We start from the raw sequence: 20,847 nt of genomic DNA on the forward strand, positions 1-20,847 counted from the left end.
TCTACAAGTAAGACAGGTGTCCGTGAACAAAAACAGCTCTGGGAGAACTCTGGAGTCCACTGAGGAAACTTCAGCAACACTGTGAAACAAAAATCCTGAGAATAACCACGCAAAAAGAGAAGGAAGACAGCTTCAATTTGCCCACTTCCTCCCATCCCCAGCTGGAACTGCTCAGTGCCAAGAGGAAACTTCCCAGCTAGAAAGAGTCCCCTCTCTCATCAGGAAAGGAAGAGCAGAGTGAGCAACCAGCTTCCCCAGGCTTTGGGGCACTGAACAAAGGTCCCACTTCGATTTCACCCTGCCCAGACCAGCAAAGCTGAGATGGACAGAGATGGCTTGAACAAGGAAGAAAAACATGGACTGCTAATAGCAGCCATGCAGCGGGAGTGATCCCCGTTCACAGTGACCTGCTCAACACACAAACACGGCAACTTTTGCCACTGAAGAAGGAATCAGTAGCCAGCACAGCTGCCACAGACCCCCAGCCAATTTCACTAGCTTTTGACAGGCAGGTATTTGTATTCACTGATGCCCGCTGCCTAAGTCCCTCTCCATCCCCTCCCCTCCCCGACCCCACACTGTCAGCCAGCCCAGGTTTCTGTGGGTGCATGAGTACAAGACACCAGCCTAGAGCCCCATCACTGAGCCCCACCATGCACATGCTCAGGCTATTTCTTCAGGTGCATTTGCATGCTGCTGGCCTGACACCTGTCACTGGCCTTGAATGCCATGCCCCTGTGGTGTGACCCAGCAGCCACAGGAGAACATGCTGACACCCGTGCACCCACAGTTGGCCTGGCCCTTGCTGCTTACCCTGACCCTCACCAATGGGTGTGTCTCCAACCAGCCCCTGCCACTATAGAGAAACCTGCAGATGACCCGAACAGCCAAGTGTGTACACCCCACCAGTTCCGGCCACCACCACTGTCTGCCTTGGTCCCGAGCCCCTGGACCTGGAGCCACTACTGAAAATCCTTACAGCCACTGCAGACCTCCAGAATACTTACGAAGAACCTCACAGCTGTCAAAGCTCTGGTCCCCAGAGGCCTGAGCAAAGAGACATCATGATGCCCCAGGACCTGGTGCAGTTACACAGCCCCACATTTGGCACCCTGCACCGCTAGCGCCAAGACCCAAGATGCTCCAGCATGCCCCACCTGCAGGCGAAATTCTTCCCTTATCAAAGTCAGGTCATAGTGTCTGGAAGATGTGACTCCTTCTTCAAATGCACAGACACCTTTGCAAGGCTATGGGATCATGAAAATCAGGGAAACATGATTCTACCAAAGTAAAACTCAGTCACTGACCCCAAAGAAATGGATATCCAGGAATTTCCAACAAAGAATTCAAATTAATTGTTCTAAAGATGCTCAGAGACAAAAACAGACACAGATCAATGCAACAGAATAGAGAACCCAGAAATGGACCCTCAACTCTATGGTCAATTAATCTTTGACAAAGCAGGAAAGAACATCCGATAGAAGAAAAGACCGTCTCTTCAACAAATGGTGTTGGGAAAACAAGACATGCAAAACAATGAAACTGGACCACTTTCTTACACCATACACATAAGTAAATTCAAAACGGATCAAAGACCTAAATGTGAGACAGGAATCAAAATCCTAGAGAAAAACACAGGCAGCAACCTCTTCAGCCTCGACCACAGCAACTTCTTGCTAGACACGTCTCCAAAAGCAAGGGAAACAAAAGCAAAAATGAACTAGTGGGACTTTGTCAAGATAAAAAGCTTCTGCACAGCAAAGGAAACAATCAACAAAACTAAAAGGTAACCTACAGAATGGGAGAAGATATTTGCAAATGACATATCTGATGAAGGGTTAGTATCCAAAATCTGTAAAGAACTTATTAAACTCAACACCCAAAAAATAAAAATCCAGTTAAGAAATGGGCAGAAGACACGCATAGACATTTTTCCAAAGAAGACATCCAGATGGCCAACAGACACATGAAAAGATGCTCAACATCACTCATCATCAGGGAAATACAAATCAAAATCACAATGAGATGATAGCACCTCATACCTGTCAGAATGGCTAAATAAAAAATACGAGAAACAAGAGATGTTGGCGAAGATGCAGAGAAAGGGGAACCCTCTGACACTGTGGGTGGGAATGCAAACTGGTGCAGCCACTCTGGAAAACAGTATGGAGGTTCCTCAAAAAGTTAAAACAGAACTACCCTATGACCCAGTAATTTCACTACTAGGTATTTACTCAAAGGATAAAAAAGTACTGATTTGAAGGGGCACCTGCACCCCAATGTTTATAGCAGCATTATCAACAACAGCCAAATTATGGAAAGAGCTCAGATGTCCATTGACAGATGAATGGATAAAGAAGATGTGGTGTATATATACACAATGGACTATTACTCAGCCATCAAAAGGAATGAAATCTTGCCATTTGCAACGATGTGGATGGAGCTAGAGTGTATTATGCTAAGCAAAATAAGTCAGTCAGAGAAATACTGTGATTTCAGTCATATGTGGAATTTAAGAAATAACAGATGAACATAGGGGAAGGGAAAAAAAAAAGAGAGAGGGAGGCAAACCATAAAGAGACTCATAACTATAGAGAAAAAACTGAGGGTTGATGGAGGGAAATGGGTGGGGGGATGGGTGGTGGGTGTTAAGGAGGGCACTTGTGATGAGCACTGGGTGTTATAGGTAAGTGATGAATCACTAAATTCTACTCCTGAAACCAGTATTACACTATATGTTAACTAACTAGAATTTAACCAAAACCTTTAAAAAAAAGATGTTCAGAGATCTATAAGAAAAGAACACAAGTAAACAATTTAATGATATCAGGAAAACAATACAAACAAAATGAGATGCTCAAAAAGAGACAAAAAATGTAAAAAAGAAACAAGCAGGTATTTGGAGCTAAACATATAGTACAGTAACTGATAATAATATAGTAACTGAATGAAGAATTCAACAGAGAGCTTCAACAACAGACTTCACACAGCATAAAAAAAAAATAAGTGAACTGCAAGACAGATAAATTGATATTATCCAACCAGAGATAAAAGAAAAATGAGTGAAAAAGAGTGAAGAAAGCCAAATAATCTATAGGATACCAAGAAAAGAACCAATTTTCAAATTATTGAAGGTCCAAGAAGGAAAGGTGGGGGGGGGGGGGAGAAGGACAGAAAAGAAATTTTGTAAAGAAAATGAGAACTTCCCAAATCTGAAGAGAGACTTGTGTATCCAAGTTCATGAAACTCACAAGCCAGTAAACAAAAATCAAAGAGATCCTCTCCAGGACACATAATAAAACTGTCAAAAATCAAAGACAAGGACAGAATCTTAGCAGCAAGAGAGTGGGTGGGAAAAAAAGCTTATAACTTACAAGGGAATTGCCATAAGGCCATCAGCAGATTTCTAAGTAGAAACTTTATGGCCCTGGAGAGAGTAGGAAGATATACTCAAAGAGCTGGGGAAAATATTGCCAATGAAGCATACCTTATGTGGCAAAACTGCCCTTCAGAAATGAAGGAGCAATAAAGGCTTTCCCAGACAAACAAGAGCTGAAGGAATTTCTTACCACTAGACTTGCCCTACAAGAAATGACGGAAAGTAGTGTTCAAGCTGAAATGAAAAGGTGCTAGGTAGTAACATGAAAATATACAACACAGTGATAAAGGAAAAAATATAGTCAGACTTGGAATACTCTAAAAATGTAATATGGTGGGCTATTAACCACTGACCTCTATGTAAAGGTTAAAGAACGAGAGTATTAAAAAGAACTACAGCTCCACTAACATTAATGTTAATGGAAATACAATATAGAGAGAGGTAAATTATGTCATTAAAAACATAAAAGGGGGGAGAATAAAATGGTAGTTTTGTTGTGATCAAAATTATCAGTGTAAAATAGATTGTGATAGCTAGCCTCATAGTAACCACACAGCAAAAAGCTGTAAGAGATTCACAAAATATAAAGAGAATTGAAGCACAGCACTCTGGAAAATCATCAATTCACAATGGAAAGCATCAAGAGAAGAAGAAAGGAACAGGGAACTACAAAACAACCAGAGAACAATAAGAAGGCATTAGTAAGTCCTTACCTATCAATAATTATTCTAAATAAAAATGGATTGAATTCTCTGATCAAAAGAGATGACTATGAACAGTTATATACCAACAAATTGGTTAACCTAGAAGAAATAGATAATTTACTAGAAACATAGAACCTACCAAGTCTGAATCAGGAAGCACAAATAACAATCAAGGACACTAAATCAGTAATCAAAAACTTCCCAAAAAAGAAGAATCCATGACTATTCAGTTTCCTTGGTGAATTCTACCAAACATTAATGAAGAATTAATGCCAATCTTGTTTAAACTCTTCCAAAAACCCTGAAGAGGGCACACCCCCCAAACTCATTTTACAGCATTAGTCTGATACCAAAGCTAGATAAGAACACCACAAGAAAACTACAGACCAATATCCCTGGTGAATATAGATGCAAAAGTTCTCCACAAAATACTAGCAAACCAAATTCAACAGCACATTAAAAGGATTATAAAATATAATCAGGCAGGATATATCTCTGGGATGCAAGGATAGTTCAATATACACAAATCAGAAAATAAGATACATCCCATTAACTGAAGGATAAAAATCACATGATCACCTCAACAGATGCAGAAAAAGCATGTGACAAAATATACAACATTCTCTGATGATAAAAATGTTCAACAAATTGGGTAGAGAAGGAACATACCTCAACATAATAAGGACCATATATGACAAGTTCACAGCTAACATCATCATACTCAATGGTGAAAAGTTGGAAGCTTTTCCTCTAAGATCAGAAACAAGACAAGGGTGCCTACTCTCTCCACTCCTATTAAACATAGTACTGGAAGCCCAGCAAGAGTAATCAGGCAAGAAAAAGAAACAAAAGTTATCCGAATCAGAAAAAAAGAAGTAAAATTGTCTTTCTTTTCAGATGATATAATCTTATACACAGAAAATTCTAAAGGATTCGTCAAAAATATCCTAAAACTAATAATCAAGATACAGAAATCAGTTGCATTTCTGTAACAACAAAAAATCTGAAAAAGAAATAAAGAAAACAATCCCATTCTTAATAGCCTCAAAACAATAAAATACTTAGGAATATCGGTAACCAAGAAGGTCAAAGATCCACCCACTGAAAGCTGCAATTTTTAAAAATCAAGGTACAGCTGATGTACAATGTTATATTAGTCTCTGGTATACCATGTAGGATTTGACAATTCTATACAATATACTATGCTCACCACAATAAATGTTCTTACCATCTGTCACCATACAACATTATTACAACATATATTCCCTATGCTATACTTTTCATCTCCAAATTTGTACCTTTTAATCCCCTTCACCTATTTTGCCTATTCCCAAAGCCCCTTCCCTCTGGCAACCACTAGATTGTTCTATTTTTGAATCTGTTGTGTTTGTTCATCTTTTTTCAGACTGAACATATAAATGAAACCATACAGTATTTGTCTCTTATTTCACTTAGCATAATACCCTCTGGGTCTAATCCATGTTGTTGCAAATGGTAAGATGCCATTCTTTTCTATGGCTGAGTAATATTTCATTGCATATATGTACCACCCCTTTATTCATTCATCTATCATCCAACATTTAGGTTGCTTCCATATATTCACAGTTATAAATAATGCTGCAGTAAACACAGGTGTGCATATATCTTTTCAAATTAGTGTTTTCATTTTCTTTGGGTAAATAACCCAGTAGTGGAATTACTGAATCATATGGTATTTTTATTCTTAATTTACCTCCCTACTGTTTTCCATAGTGATTGCACCACAATTTATATTCCCACCAACAGAGGTTCCCTTTTTCTCCATATCCTTGCCAACACTGTTATTTCTTGTCTTTTTGATATTAGCCATTCTGACAGGTGTGAGGTGATACCTCATTGTGGCTTTGATTTGCATTTCACTGAGGATGAGTGATTTGAGCATTCATAGGTCTATGGGCCATCTCTATGTCTTCTTTGGGAAAAATGCCTATTCAGGTCCCCTGTCCATTTTTTAATTGGATTATTTGGGGGCTTTGGTGTTGAGTTGTACAAGTTCTTTATATATTTTGGATATTAACCCCTTTTCAGATACATCGTTTGCAAATATTTTCTCCCATTCAATAGGTTGCCTTTTCATTTTGTTGATGGTTTCCTTTGCTTTAAATATTCTCACTGCAAAAAAAGTAGTAGTAATTCTGTGACATGATGGAAGTGTCCATCATTTCAAAAAATTCTGAGTGGTGAAACTTCCTGGCAAGTCAAATTCATAGGACAAATGCTTAATAATTCAAATTCTTAAAGGGTACAGCCATTGAAACTTAAAGCATGATTCATTATTTGTTAAAATCTACCTTTGAAATTGTGACTTTATTTCCAACAGATAGCTCTGAAGCTCTCTTGAAATCAATGCTTCTACCGAGCTCAGGGAAATTTACAGTGAGAAATAAATACAATCTTAGAGTGTATTCAATTCACATTTCAAGTTTGAGTCTGAACATTTAAATAAACGGTCAATATTCTCCTGGAAGGGGGCGCCTGGGTGGCTCAGTCGTTAAGCGTCTGCCTTTGGCTCAGGTCATGGTCCCAGGGTCCTGGGTTCGAGCCCCACATCAGGCTCCCTGCTCAGTGGGAAGCCTGCCTCTCCCTCTCCCACTCCCCCTGCTTGTGTTCCCTCTCTTGCTGTGTCTCTCTCTGTAAAATCTAAAAAAAAAAAAAAAAAAATTCTCCTGGAGGAATTCTAGAGCAGTGGTTCCAGGACCAGCAGCATCAAGCTTCACCTAGGGACTTGTTAGAAATGTGAACTCCCCAGCTATAGCGGCTGAAACTGAGACCCCTTGTTTTAGCAAGCCTCCTAGGTGATTCTCTTGCCCACAAAAGCTTGATAATCATGGTCCTTAGCATTTCAATATGAAATGCCCTAACAAAATAGTAGAGGTAATGTCAAGTGCTTTCTAATTACACTTAGTCTGGAAATGGGGAATGCTGCCTGCCTTGGGTAGCTGCACGGGATGGGACCCAGCAACTCAGCCATGCGTTGGCTAAAGAGCCATGTCAACAGAGAGGGAGCCAAACCATGAGAGACTCTTGACTCTGGGAAACAAACTGAGGGTTGTGGAAAGGGAGGGTTGTGGAAAGGGGCATCAAGAAGAGCACATGATGTGATGAGCACTGGGTGTTATACGCAACTAATGAATCACTGAACACTACACCAAAAACTAATGATGAACTACTATATGTTGGGTAATTGAATTTGAATTTAAAAAAATAAAGAGCCATGTCAAAATAGGGCACAAGTCTCTGTTGGAGAGATAACACCTAAAGAAGGAAAAAGCAATGCAATACTTTATTGATACTTCCATTCCCCATATCCTCTTTTTGTTTGCACCCATTCTCAGTTTTATGATCTTGCCATTTTTATTAAATCTGCTTACTTCCGTGGAGTGAATAATTTTGGTGGATTTCAAAAACAGGGTTGGTTGGCATGTGGGTCTAATGGGTTCTTATCTGAAATTTATTTAAATAGAAATCTCTTAACAAATATTTATGACCAGATCCTGGTGATGCTGAATGGGAGACACTAGAATGTGTAACAACTATCTCAGTGGCCTAAGACATATCGATTTATACGATCCTTGGCCAAACTGTCCCAGAGCCCAAACTGTGTCCCATATGCTGGGGCTTAGGGAGGTTAGGGTGACTTCGGAATACAATGAGGAAAGAGATCCTTCTTTCACTGATGTGAAACAGCTGCACTTCATCTTCTTGTCAAGAAGCAAAGCCTTGAAGTCACTGCTACCCTGTATTTATTAAAAGTTTAATTCAGAGGGGCACCTGGGTGGCTCAGTCGTTAAGCGTCTGCCTTCAGCTTGGGTCGTGATCCCAGGGTCCTGGGATCGAGCCCCGCATCGGGCTCCCTGCCCTGTGGGAGGCCTGCTTCTCCAGAGAAATAACATCTGAAAATGGTTTGAGGGAGACCCAGTCCACCTACTCCGCCAGAGAGCCTCAAATATCCACCTGGATTCCGCCAAACCAGCAGAGAGAGGCAGCAAGCCCATAAGAAGAGACACTGCATCAGTCCCTTACAAACTGCATTTGTGAACCATGCTTCCATGTGTTGTCATTCCCTATATAGGGAAGCTATAGAAAATAACCCTGTGAAATGAGTCACAGCATCTCAGGTAAGAATGCTCATTGTATTATTGAATCCTTTTTATAAAATCCTTAGGGAAGTTTTGTCTCATCTAGGTATGTTTCTCTTGAACAATAAGTTTTCATCTTAGAAATACTGAAATTTGTAACAAACTGTATTTCCCTATATATGTCAGCTCAGATTAAATTTGAGGTATCTTGAAGGTGTATATGTAAATATACATATACATGCATTTACACACACACACACACTCTCTCTCTCTCTCTTACAGGTTTCCCCCACTATCCAAAAGTAGAGTTGCTATGAAACCTTCCATAAGCCAAAATAGCATAAAGCAAAGAGGAAAAATTTTTGAGCATTCCCAGACCCCCAAAAATAACCTCTGTTAGGCTTTTCTGATACTGTAGGACATATCTTGCTAATGGATGCACAAACTAAGTCAAGAAAAAGCACAGACGCTCGCTCACAGATAACAGCCCAAAGCTCTGGTGGCCTGATGCTGAGATGCTGCATGTGGGTCCCAGGGCAGGAGCTGGGGCAGGGGGGGAGGGGGGGGGGCTCTCGCTGCTCCAGGTGTTGCCCCATAACAGCTCGCTGCAAAATGGACTCTGAAGGCTATTTCTGCTTCTGGCTTTTTTTCATAAAAGTGAAAATGCTCTCTGGATTTCTTTCACTTAGCTAGCAAAAACAGGTACGAATATAGATCTTTTGTAAAAGCAACATGGTGTAACACGAACTTTCAAAAAGCAGGGGATACACCTGTACACATCAATATTTGCACTCTACACAGCACCTGGAAAATGCCCTGCACCCAGTAAATGTGCGGCATTAGCTGGTCAGCTGACGAATCCACCTGCCCATTTCCAGCACTGTTTCCAGAGACGCAAGCTGGAGCAACTGCTTTACTCAATACACCAGAAATGTATAAAAAGAGAGGCTATAATTAAAGAATTACCTGTAAAACTGTATTTTTGATTTCGGAAATAGCTTTATCTCTGATATCCTCAAGCTGCTTCAGTGCCTGGGTGGCTTGCTGTAACTGTTCTTTACAAAATTCATCTAGAGAATATGTTCGAGACCTATCCAGCTATTTAAATGACAGTAAACGTTGAGTGTTGCAAAGTCAAAGTTCATTACAAAAAAAAGAGATATAAAGTATTATGGTCACACCTTCATGTCATAAAGAGCATATTTTATCCTTCCTTTTGTATACATTATGCTTTATATACCAAATGCTTTTCACGTTCTTCAAATCCAAACACCAGTAGTTAAACTAAATCTTGATAAAAGACAGAAAAATACATTCTCGTTTTAATTGTAACTAAGATTAAGCCTCAGCAGAAAAATTCAAAACTCGATGTATTTTTGAAATATCTATGAACCCAGGGGAACCACCAAATCCAGGAATTGCTTTTACCTTTGAAATCCCAATTATGTGTTAAGACTTAAAAACACGAGCACTAAATGTGGGATAAAGAGGCTAAAATTACATAATCCAAGTGACATGCATGTTCTACTGAGCTCATTCGAAATGTGGCCTGGAGAAATTCCAACTCCTATGCTACCAAGCCCTGCCATACACAAACAACGTATAGCCCAGCATTCTTCCTCTTTCAGAATTTTCTCATTTTTCCCACATTCTGTTAATTCTCTTGCCAAAATACATTTTCATCAATAAATAGCAGACATCTTTATCCCTAGTTATACTGCAATGTTTTATAAATGTACACTTCCCTCAAAAAAAAAATAGAAAAGTGCTGTTCTAGCCTTAAAATTCTGGATTAACTCTTTCTTTGTGTTCTCCTTCTCCTGGTCCCATATCTGGCTACCAGGTCCTGATTTTTCCAGTACATGTGTCTCAAAATCTCCCTTCCTTTCTGATCTCACTGCTAACCTCCTACCTGAAGCCATCCTTGCTCACACCTGCATTATTCTAGCACTCTATTAGCAATCTCTTTAACTCTGTATCTCCTTGTTTTCAGTTTTTCCCATAAACCAACATCACATTGATTTTCCTACAATAACATGTTCAGAAACTTTCATTAATTGTTAAGAATATGGGGTGCCTGGATGGCTCAGTCGGTTAAGCCTCTGCCTTCAGCTCAGGTCATGATCTCAGGGTCCTGGGATCAAGCCCCACATCAGGCTCTCTGCTCATCAGGGAGCCTGCTTCTCCCTCTCCCTACTGTCCCCTACCCCCCGTGCTTGTGCTCTCTCTCACTATCTCTGTCAAATAAATAAATAAAATCTTTAAAAAAAAATAGGTCTCAGGGTGCCTGGATGGTTCTGTGGATTGAGCATCTGACTCCTGATCTCAGCTCAGGTCTTGATCTCAGGGTTGTGAATTCAAGCCCCACACTGGGCTCCACACTGGGCAAGGAGGAGCCTACTTTAAAAAAAAAAAAAAAAAGGATAGTTCTCAATGTTTACTCTGCATAGGAAATCACCAAGCGGGCTTGCAAAAAGTGTAGATTACTAGCACCACTCACCACACTTTCTCCAAAAGGGGTAGGATACAAATTTACATTTTTATTAAGCCTTCAAAATACTGCCTCCCCCAACGCAATCATTCTTGAACCCCAAGTCCCAACTCTTTAGCTGGTTCTGTGGCTTTGGATAAATCACTGTCTCTCTAGGACTTGGTTTCTCAGTTGAAAGGGAAGGTCTGGATACAATGATCCACATGTGCCCTGCGCCATACAGTTCCAGACACCCAGCCCCTCTGCACAGTGCCGGTTCATCCCGGCAGAACACTGGCACCCACATGCACTCCACTCTAACTTCTGAACGGTCCCTTGTCTGCACTCCTGCCCTTGCTTCATCCTCTCTGCCTCCTCCTTGTCAATCCTCATTGGTACCTGCATCCCCAGCAGTCCTAACATACAAGTGGCCACCTTCTGATTCCTGACCTCTATATCTCAGGTTCTCCTGGCTATGAAACTCTGTTCTCCCTCCAGTTGGCCCTGGTCTTTCCAGACAATCTCAGAAACTCCTATTCTTGCTAACTTTCTTCACAACCCCCACTAGGAGTGCCCCAGCCCTAATGCCCAAGTTCCGCTCCTACTTCTCCCTTATTCTGTTATTCTTGGCCCAACATTCAAGACCCAACCTAACTTTCATATCAAACATATATTGAAAAGAGGACACGTTCTACATGGAGCACTGGGTGTTATATGCAAACAATGAATCATGGAACACTACATCAAAAACTAATGATGTAATGTATGGTGATTAACATAACATAATTTAAAAAAAACATACTGAATGCTTTACTCACATTCTGCTGCCTGGCTATTCCAATCCAGCATGGCCTAGCTCATAATGTGCTTCCTTCATGAAACATGCCCTGACTTTAACTGCTTCCTCTGAATATCTGAGGCAAGAATATTTTACAAGTATTTTACAGGTATTGTGTGCCAGGAAACCTCCCTTGCCTTATATTTTGCTAACTGGCTAGTTACAATGAACAGAAAAACCGAGGGACTACCTCTGGAATTAGCAATCATTTTTAAATGTAAAGAATTATCTCTTCCAATAAACTGTAAGCAAATTAAAAATAGCAGTAACTCATTTTTAGTTTGTATCATCTCCTTTGCATATAATAATTAACAAATATTTACAAATTGTCTGGAAAGCTGTGTTCCCTTCCTCTTGACATTCTGGGGGAAGCTGATAGGGTCTAAGGTCACTCCGTTAGCATTACCATCCAGCAGGCATGGGCATTCACAGATAGTCCGAAGTCTCCTCTGCCTTACTGCCCACCATTAACCAATAAATTCTGCCCCTAAGTCACTCATAAAACAATCTAATACAGCTGCCCAACCAATCTCCTTCTAGAATAAAACCATATCAAAAATACTCCTCTATGAAATGTGTCCTTAACTTGAATGGTAATCCTCTTGAAACATTCATCTCAATATAACTATAAAAAATGTACTTGATCTGTAGTGATTAATTCATCTTTCTTCATTATTTATTCACTCAAAGACTATTTATTAAGCATCTATCATGTATCAGCCACTGTATATAATCAATTCTAAAAGTAAGCTACTGATTTATAAGTATTAAACTTATTGTGTATAGTCAACACAATTTTTGAGTTGATGATCAAATTTATAACTTGTCCACATCCTTTTACTATTCAATTTTACTTTTCAGTACCTTCCTCACTCAGTGAGTAAATGAAGTAAAAGCTGCTGGAATCCTGTTCAATTGTATATTAAACACTTAAAACATACACTTCTATGTACTTTAACCTCTTTAAAAGAACTATTCTATATAAACTGAATTAAATCATCCACTAAGAAGGTCACCCTTTCTTAGAATTGTGGAACAGATGAATTCATAAATTTAACCAAAACCTCTGTGTTGTAACTCATGACAATTTCTTGACAGGCTATATTGAGAGACTAGCTGGTAACTATAAATTGTAGTTGAGATAATTCTTTATAAATGATATTACACATTTAGAGTTTTGAAAATAGAGAAAAGACCTCATAACAGACTTTGGTTGAGTTTAGGGAAGAAATTATGTATAAGGAATGTTGTTAATTATTAAAAATGACTATCCAAGGGAATAATGTTCTTTGCGAGTATTTTAGAACATGAGTCATGCATCGTGACCATTTACTGATGGATCTAGCAGTATGAATTCCTTTGACTCAAAACTCTATTTGTCTTCCTGGTTTCCATATACAAACACTAGCGTACAGCAGTGCACTTCTACCCACCTTTATGAGGCATATGGCAGATGGATGGTCTTCGTGTTCGTTACCTTTTTTGATATCAACTGCATCTTCACAAAGTCCCTTTATATAAAGCAAACAGCCTTGAAATAACTCATCGGCCCAAAAAAGATGGCGGTACAAAAACGACCTGAAAGTTAAAAGAATTTCCAGACTTATCTCCCATTCAAAAATGAGTACAGTGAATTTAGAGGTACCCAGTATAATTTGTTTTGTATCCATATGAGGTTTGTTTGGCTGGTAATGCTGAAAGCAAGGCTGTGTACAGGGTGCGTTGAGTAGGAACAAAATAGGGGAGACAAGGGATGACGTTACGAGTTTATGCCACTGAGTTCTAGTAATTCTGAAATAGTAGGCAGTGACACGTTTCTTAAATTCTCCAACCAGCCAAATTCTAGAGAAGACAGGCCCTTCTCTTTCCTCAACCCCTTCCTACTGTCTGGTCGTGGTCACAAAGGTGAGACAGACCACTGCCAACAACACAAGACAGACCGAGGGAGAAAGGAGCAGAATGGGAGAGAGAAGGCTCCAGAAAAACTGGATCAAGAAAAGCAAACTTCCCTGTGCAACAGTGTATAAAGAACAGGGGGTCTTCTGCCCTTCACTGATTCCTTGTGGGGTGGCTGATTATATGGCTGATTTCTGTATTTTACACAAAAAATATAATTATCAGAAATTAGCCCCTTCCTGGCTTCCCATTTTACTGGCCAAAGCTTTATATACCGTGAGGCTAGTGAAGCTTAAGTTCCATGGGCCCTTTATTCTCGCTGCCTGTCCCAAAGCCTTGTGCTGTCTGTCTCAAAGAAGGCCTCCTCACTACACACACCTCACGTAACCTGAGCTACTCACAGAGGTGGAATTGGTTCATGACATTCCCGAGTATCTAGTACAGGGAGGAAAAGAGATCACAAAAGACAAATGGCACATTCCAGAAAGTGAAACACCACAAAAATCAGACCCAATCTTGATAAGAGAATGATGATCAAAAGTCACACAGTAATGAATTCACATTACTCAACACTGTTTAAGGCTTTCTTTTCTTCCCTTAAAAAATATAATTGATTTTATTTGCATATTTTAACACAGCTATGAGGAAACTAGGGAGGGTGCATTATAAAAATAATGAACAGTGGGGAAAGCATGAAAAAATTTAGAATTGTGATGGTAAGATCTGACAAGAGAAAAATAATGCATCATCTGATGACTATTCAAGCATAGGGGCTATGAGGAACTCACCAACAAATTCCATTCTATTACAACAGAAAACTAACTACATTCTCCAAAACTTTACTCACAAGATAGAACTTCTTGGTAATTAAAAATACACCACAGAAATCTATTAAAACCTAGGTCCTGGCTTCTAGAAAAATGGAGCAAGTGTACTTTTCACCATACTTCCCTCTGAGCACAACTAAACACTGTGAACATCATACATGAAGGGAACGTAAGACGACCCTGACAGGCAGAGGAGATGGACCAGCTAGGAATGACATGGAGCTAAGGCGGACCGGCTAGGAATGACATGGCACTAGGGTCCTTGGGTTTTCTCGTGCCTCCTCCATCCCAGGCTTGGAGTTGGAGAAACCAGCAACCTGGAAACACCAACAGGTGCCTGCTGTCCAGCTACAGGATCAGGAAAGGGGTAGCTGAGCAGGACAGAACATTATCAACAATAACCATTCTACTCCAGCGAGATACCACAGGACACAAAGGCCACGTGGACAGCGTGGACTTCCACCTGTGGCAAGTGGTAACCAGGCTTCCCCAGCATTCCTCTGGGGGTTTCCAGGGAAAGCGGAGTAGGGAATCAGGAATTTCACCTTCCCTGGGGGGGAGGCAAGCAAAGAAACAGAAGTCAAACAAAGAAACAGAAGACAAAAAAAGGACTAAATGGAAATTTTAGAACTGAAATTTAAAAACTCAATACACTGTCTCAATAGCACAATGGAATGGACAGAGAAATCAATGAACTGAAAGAACAATAGAAATTATTCAATCTGAACAATAGAGAAAAAAATAGACTGGGGAAAAAAAAACAACACCTCAGACCCTCAGGGACAGCAGGACTATAAAAAAGATCCAGCATTTGTGTCTGAAGTCCTAGAAGGAGAGGAGGAGGAGGGCAGGGCTGAAAAAATACTTGAAGAAATATGGATGAAAATTTACCAAATTTGTCAAAGGATGAACAAACACAGAGGTGCAAGAAGCCAGGGTGACCTAAAACAGGATAAAGACAAAGAAACCCAACCAAGACACATCAAAGTCAACATTCTGAAAACCAAAGGCAAAAGAAAAAGTCTCGAAAGCAACAAGAGAAGAAACATGTATAGAAGAAAAGCAATTTGAAGACCATGGAGGCCAGAAGAAAGGGGCGCACGTTTTCAAATGCTGAAAGGAAAGAACAGTCAACTCAGAGTCCTGTGTTCGGCAATAACATTCCTCACTGGGAGGGAGATCAGGACACTCTCAGATAAAGGAGAAGCAAGAGATTTGCTGCCAGCAGACCTGCCCTAAAAGAATGGCTACAGGAAGTTCTCTAAACAGAGATTAAACAACAAAACAATAAAAGAAGGAACCCAAAACACTGAGAAGGAACCAAGAACATGATGAACAAACCAAACTGAACACATTTTAAAAATGCAGAGGCGCCTGGGTGGCTCCGTAGGTTAAGTGTCTGACTCTTGATTTCAGCTTGGGTCACAATCTCAGGGTCGTGAGGTGGAGCCCCCCAGTGGGCTTCACACTCAGTACAGAGTCTCCTCTCCCTCTGCCCCTCACCCCTGCCTCCATACTCTCTCTCTCTCTCTCAAATAAATAAACCAATCTTAAAAAAATAAAACAAAAATAAAAATCTATAGACTATCCTTCTCTTGGGTTTTATAACTTACGTTTGATGATGGAAGCAAAAATGGTAACTCTTCTGATATAGTGCCAAATGCACAGAGAGGAAATATTTAAGACAATTTTACTATAAATGGAGGAGGTAAAGGGACATAAAGCTAAGGTTACTACAGTTCAAACTAATAAAATGACGACACTAGTAAACTGTGTGTTATGTATATATAATGAAACCACTAAAAAGCCACACAGAAAGAGACATTAAAAAATTTTATAGAAAAAATCCAAAAAGAATTCTAAGAAATATTCAAATAATCCACAGGAAGAAGAAACAGAAAGCAGAGAGAAGAAACAGAAACCAAAAAATAAAATGGCAAACTTAAGTCCTAATATACAAATAATTCGATCGAATGTACATGGTCTAAATACACCGATTGAAAAAAAAAAAAAAAAAAACCACAATGAGATCCTACCACACAGCCACGAGAATGTCTATAATGAAAAATAGTGATAATTCCAAATGGTCTCGGATGTTGCTGGTGGGTATGACAAATGGTACGATCATCTCTGAAGAAACCTGAACATGCAATTACCGTGTGACCCAGGACGGCACTCCCAGGCATTTCCCACTGAGAAATGAAGACTTCTGTTCACATGAAGGTTGATAGCAACTCTGCGTCTAACACGAAAACTGGAAGGCAGCAGCTGTCCTTCAACGAGGGGTGACTAACCACGGACCACTCGGCCCGCAGCAAAGGAACGCTGACACAGAGGCAGCAGCCTGGATGGAGCCCCACTCCCACAGACCGCAGACTGCAGGGTCCCACTGACACATTCTTGAAAAGACAAAACCATAGAAATGGAGACCCGAGTAGTGCTTGCCACGGGCTCAGGGGTCGTGGAATGGGAGGGAAGGGCAACAGGAGGGGTCCTGCCACAACAGAGGTCTGCTGTACACTCAGTACGTCAACGCCACTGCGCTGGTCGCCATACCACTGTCCTACACTAGGTCTACTAGATGTTACCACTGGGAAAACAGGGCATCTCAGTATCATCTCTGTATCATTTCTCACAACTGCACTCAATCAGAGTTACCTCAAAGTAAAAAGTTCAGCAACAGAATATGGCTGCTGGACATCCTGCAAAGTAGGATTAACAGCCATCTAACTGCTGTGATGCAGTCATTCCCCTTCGGGAAGAAAAAGTTAAATCAAGTGACCACAGGAAGACATCCTAAGTCTTTATAGTACTATGATTTCCTCATATCACAGATTGGCATACCGGGAAATACAGTGTTTATTATTATGTTTACATATAAATAGTGTTTAAAAATAAGATAGGTTAAATTTAATCATAAAGGGTTAAATTTTTTTTAAAGATTTTATTTGTCAGAAAGAGTGAGCACGAGCAGGCAGAGTGGCAGGCAGAGGGAGAAGCAGACTCCCCACTAAGCAGGGAGCCCGATGTGGGACTCGATCCTAGGACCCTGAGATCATGACCGGAGCTGAAGGCAGACCCTTAACCGACTGAGCCCCCCAGGCATTCCCATTAAGGGTTAAATTTAATCATAATCATAAAGTGACTTTCCAATCACTGAGTGAAAAATGACTTATACCTGCTTCCGTACTACATATTTAAAATAAATAAAATTTTTAAAATTACATTGCCTATCAAAACTTACCTGCTCTTCTCTGTCTTAATTCTTCTAACATTCAATTTCCAAGTAACAAATGATTTATTAACTCTGAAAAGAAAAACATTTCTTACATTCCATATTCTCAAATCATGTATTTATATAGAATACATTTAATAACATGTTAGGAATGCTAGATTCCCTAGAACATGTTTCATTCACATGTTTCATTCATAAATTTTACCTGAAGTACATACTAGATCATATCACTTCTCTCCCAAACTATCAACAGAACATAGAACAAGTCATTGTAATTCTCACAGACACATAATTTAGTTACAATATCCCAATAAGTATAAAAACTATAAAAAATATAATCTTCTCGGGGGTGCCTGGGTGGCTCAGTTGGTTAAGTGTCCAGCTCTTGATTTTGGCTCAGGTCATGATCTTAGGGTCATGGGATCGAGCCCCATGTGGGGCTCCATGCTCAGCAGGGAGTCTGCTTGAGATTCTCTCTCTCCCTCTCCCTCTGTCCCTCCTCCCAACTCATATTCTTTAAAAATAATAATAATAAATATTTTCTTCTCTCTATACATTTACTATCTTACTATTTTTAAAAGAGACTCATATTTCAAGAAGAGTCAAGATTGAATTTCCAGTGATGATGAAAAGGTACATTGATAAGAAATGTTTGTATACCAATATGTAAAAAATTAAGCTAGTGTTTGTCATTTTGATATTTAATATTTGTTTTTGAAAAGATGCATTTATAGTTTTCAAAACTCAAAGAATCTGTCTGAGAAGGAATTTAATGGTGATGCCTGTTGGCCAGAGGGAGATTCCTTATGCAGCAAGAGGAACTAGTGGGGCCAGGACTCCCCAAGAGGACAACCCACCCATCTCACTGGCTGACTGAGAATCACAAAAAGCGGAAGCAGCTCCAAAAGAACCCCGTGATGTCACGCAAACAGGCACAACTGAGGCCTCAGAAATCAGAAATGCCTCCAATCTAGCACTCTGACTTTAAGTCAGGCTCCTAGGAGGCATTCCAGCTAAGTTACTATCTCACTTTTCTCCAGTCATGGAACCTCAGCATTCCAGAAGACCCCTGGAAAGAATCCCAGACGAATCCCCCCACTGAAGGCATGAGGAGCATCCACATCGGGCCACAGAAGCACCAGGCCACAGAAGCGACGCCTCCAGGCAGGCCCCCGAGGTTAAGAAGCTGGTGTTGCTGCTCAGGGTCACCCCTGCACAGCACACACCGCATAGCCAACAGAAGCCACCCATGCAGCAGATTTACCTCATTTTCTGCTTGGAATGTTACTTGTTACAATGTTAGTCATAAAAAACTTCACAGAACATATTAAAAATAAAATTCAAAAATCAAATGAAGGGGACGCCTGGGGGCCTCAGTTGGTGAAGCGTCTGCCTTCGGCTCAGGTCATGATCCTAGTGTCCTGGGATCGAGTCCCACATCGGGCTCCCTGCTCAGCGGGGAGCCTGCTTCTCCCTCTGCCTCTGCTACTCCCCCTGCTTGTGCTCTCTCTCTCTCTCAAATAAATAAAATCCTCAAAAAAATAAAAATAAAAAAATAAAAATAAAATGAATTTATAAGTTTTAACCTGCCTAAACTTTAATTTATACTTTTCGTAACATGAATAAAGAAAATGAATCATTCTGACCATGGACTGACTGATGCTAAATGTCATATAAAAAGATGACTCATCCCAGTTCCAACTGTGTTTCAAAAGTTTAATCAATTAAAATTATTCAGAGTGGAGTGGACCCCAAGGATTTATCACAGGCAAGGACAACAGTGGAAAGTCCAACACTGACAGTTTAAATAAACAGATTCTGAGAATAGTACTTTCCATACCATCATAAGCTGCCGCCTGATGGACAGGGATGCAGCCATCACACACGTTCTCGAAGAGGACCTGCTCAGAAGTGTGTCTCCGTGACCCACGTCCACTGCCACGTCTCAGGTGCCATCACAGGACCGGCGCCCTCACGTCCCAACCTCTCCAGAGCTTCAGCCGCACCATCTCTACCCTTGCATACACACTGACCCATATCTGCCTCAGAACTTTTCATCTTGCCATACTGTCTGAAACTATTCTCAACATTCAGACCTCGGATTACATAGCACATCTCTGGCCATCCTATCTAAAGCAGCAACACATACACGTCTCTGCTTAACTTCACTTTACTACCTTTCTGGCCCTTACCCCTAGCTGAGATAATCGTATTTACTTGTTATTGATCTCCCTGCATTAGAATGGAAGTTCTCGAGGAACACAGACCTTGTATTATTTTTTACATGATTCCATCTCCAGTGCCCGTAAGAGGGGAACAGAAGTACCAGCAAGTATCTATTCTGTAAGTAACTACTCTGCCACAAAATCATTCACTTCTCTTATAAAAACACTTCAATTCTTTATCATATTAAATGTTAACAATTTAAAATATTACCTCTCTTTTTTCCTAGCCTCCAGCAGATAGCAGCAGACCACAAGAAAACACAGACATTAGAAGATGAGTGCAATGGCGCTGTACAGGGACAGATGGCAGCCACCCTCGTGGGGAGCGCAGAACACCCAGAGATGCGGAAGTACTATGTTGTGCACCCGAAACTAATGTAACATCATGTGGCAATGATATGCAAAGAAAAAAACTAAATACAAACACTAAAAGAACAAGCCTGGGACTTCTGGGTAAGGGATCAGAATCTCAGAAATCCTGGTGTCATGTCATGTCACGTCACTTAGAACTAGATAAATTTTTAAATGATGACCTTGAATCAACAAGCTGCCCAGCTCCCTAATTCTCTGATTTATTTTCCATTACAACATTCTTTCTCTACCTGATATTTTACATATTTATATGTTTATTTCTCTCCCACTCTGTTATTTGAGAGCAGGACATTTGTTTTGTTCTATCCCCAGCATCTAGAACAATGACTGGTTCGTAGCAAACTCTCAATAAATATTTAATGAATAAATGCATGAAAAACAAAAGGCAAATTAAGAGTTAACACGATGTTACCAACTGTACATTACATCCCCATGGTCTACTTTATAACTAGAAGTCTTTACCTTCCGATTCTCTTCACTCACTTCATCCCCCTCCCAACACCTTTCCCCTCTGGCAAGCCACAACTCTGTCCTCTGTGTCTTTATGAGTGTAGGTTTTGTTTTTTAGGTTCCACATATAACTGAAGTGATATGGTATCTTTCTCTGTCTTATTTCACTTAGCATAATACCTTTAGGGTCCCATCCATATGGACACAAATGGCATGATTTCAATTTTTTTTATGGCTGGGTACTACTCCATTGTATGTATACACCACATCTTCTTTATCCATTCATCTATCATGAACACTGTGGTTGTTTCTTTATCTTAGCTATTGTAAATA

General features: G+C 40.2%; 1 protein-coding gene across 1 annotated transcript in view; it reads right to left on the bottom strand.

The window, feature by feature from the left end:
* The window catches only part of DNAH14 (dynein axonemal heavy chain 14), a 325,270-nt gene that overhangs the window by 263,911 nt on the left and 40,512 nt on the right, over positions 1 to 20,847 (bottom strand). Inside the window, exons 9-11 of the mRNA XM_044916203.1 lie at positions 17,477 to 17,539; positions 12,943 to 13,087; positions 9,168 to 9,299 (exon numbers count right to left, since the gene is read on the bottom strand). Of these exons, the coding sequence (XP_044772138.1) occupies positions 9,168 to 9,299; positions 12,943 to 13,087; positions 17,477 to 17,539 (340 nt within the window). The remainder of the gene's footprint in view (positions 1 to 9,167; positions 9,300 to 12,942; positions 13,088 to 17,476; positions 17,540 to 20,847) is intronic.

The sequence above is a fragment of the Neomonachus schauinslandi genome, chromosome 6 (genome assembly GCF_002201575.2).
Source record: "Neomonachus schauinslandi chromosome 6, ASM220157v2, whole genome shotgun sequence".
NCBI lineage: Eukaryota > Metazoa > Chordata > Mammalia > Carnivora > Phocidae > Neomonachus > Neomonachus schauinslandi.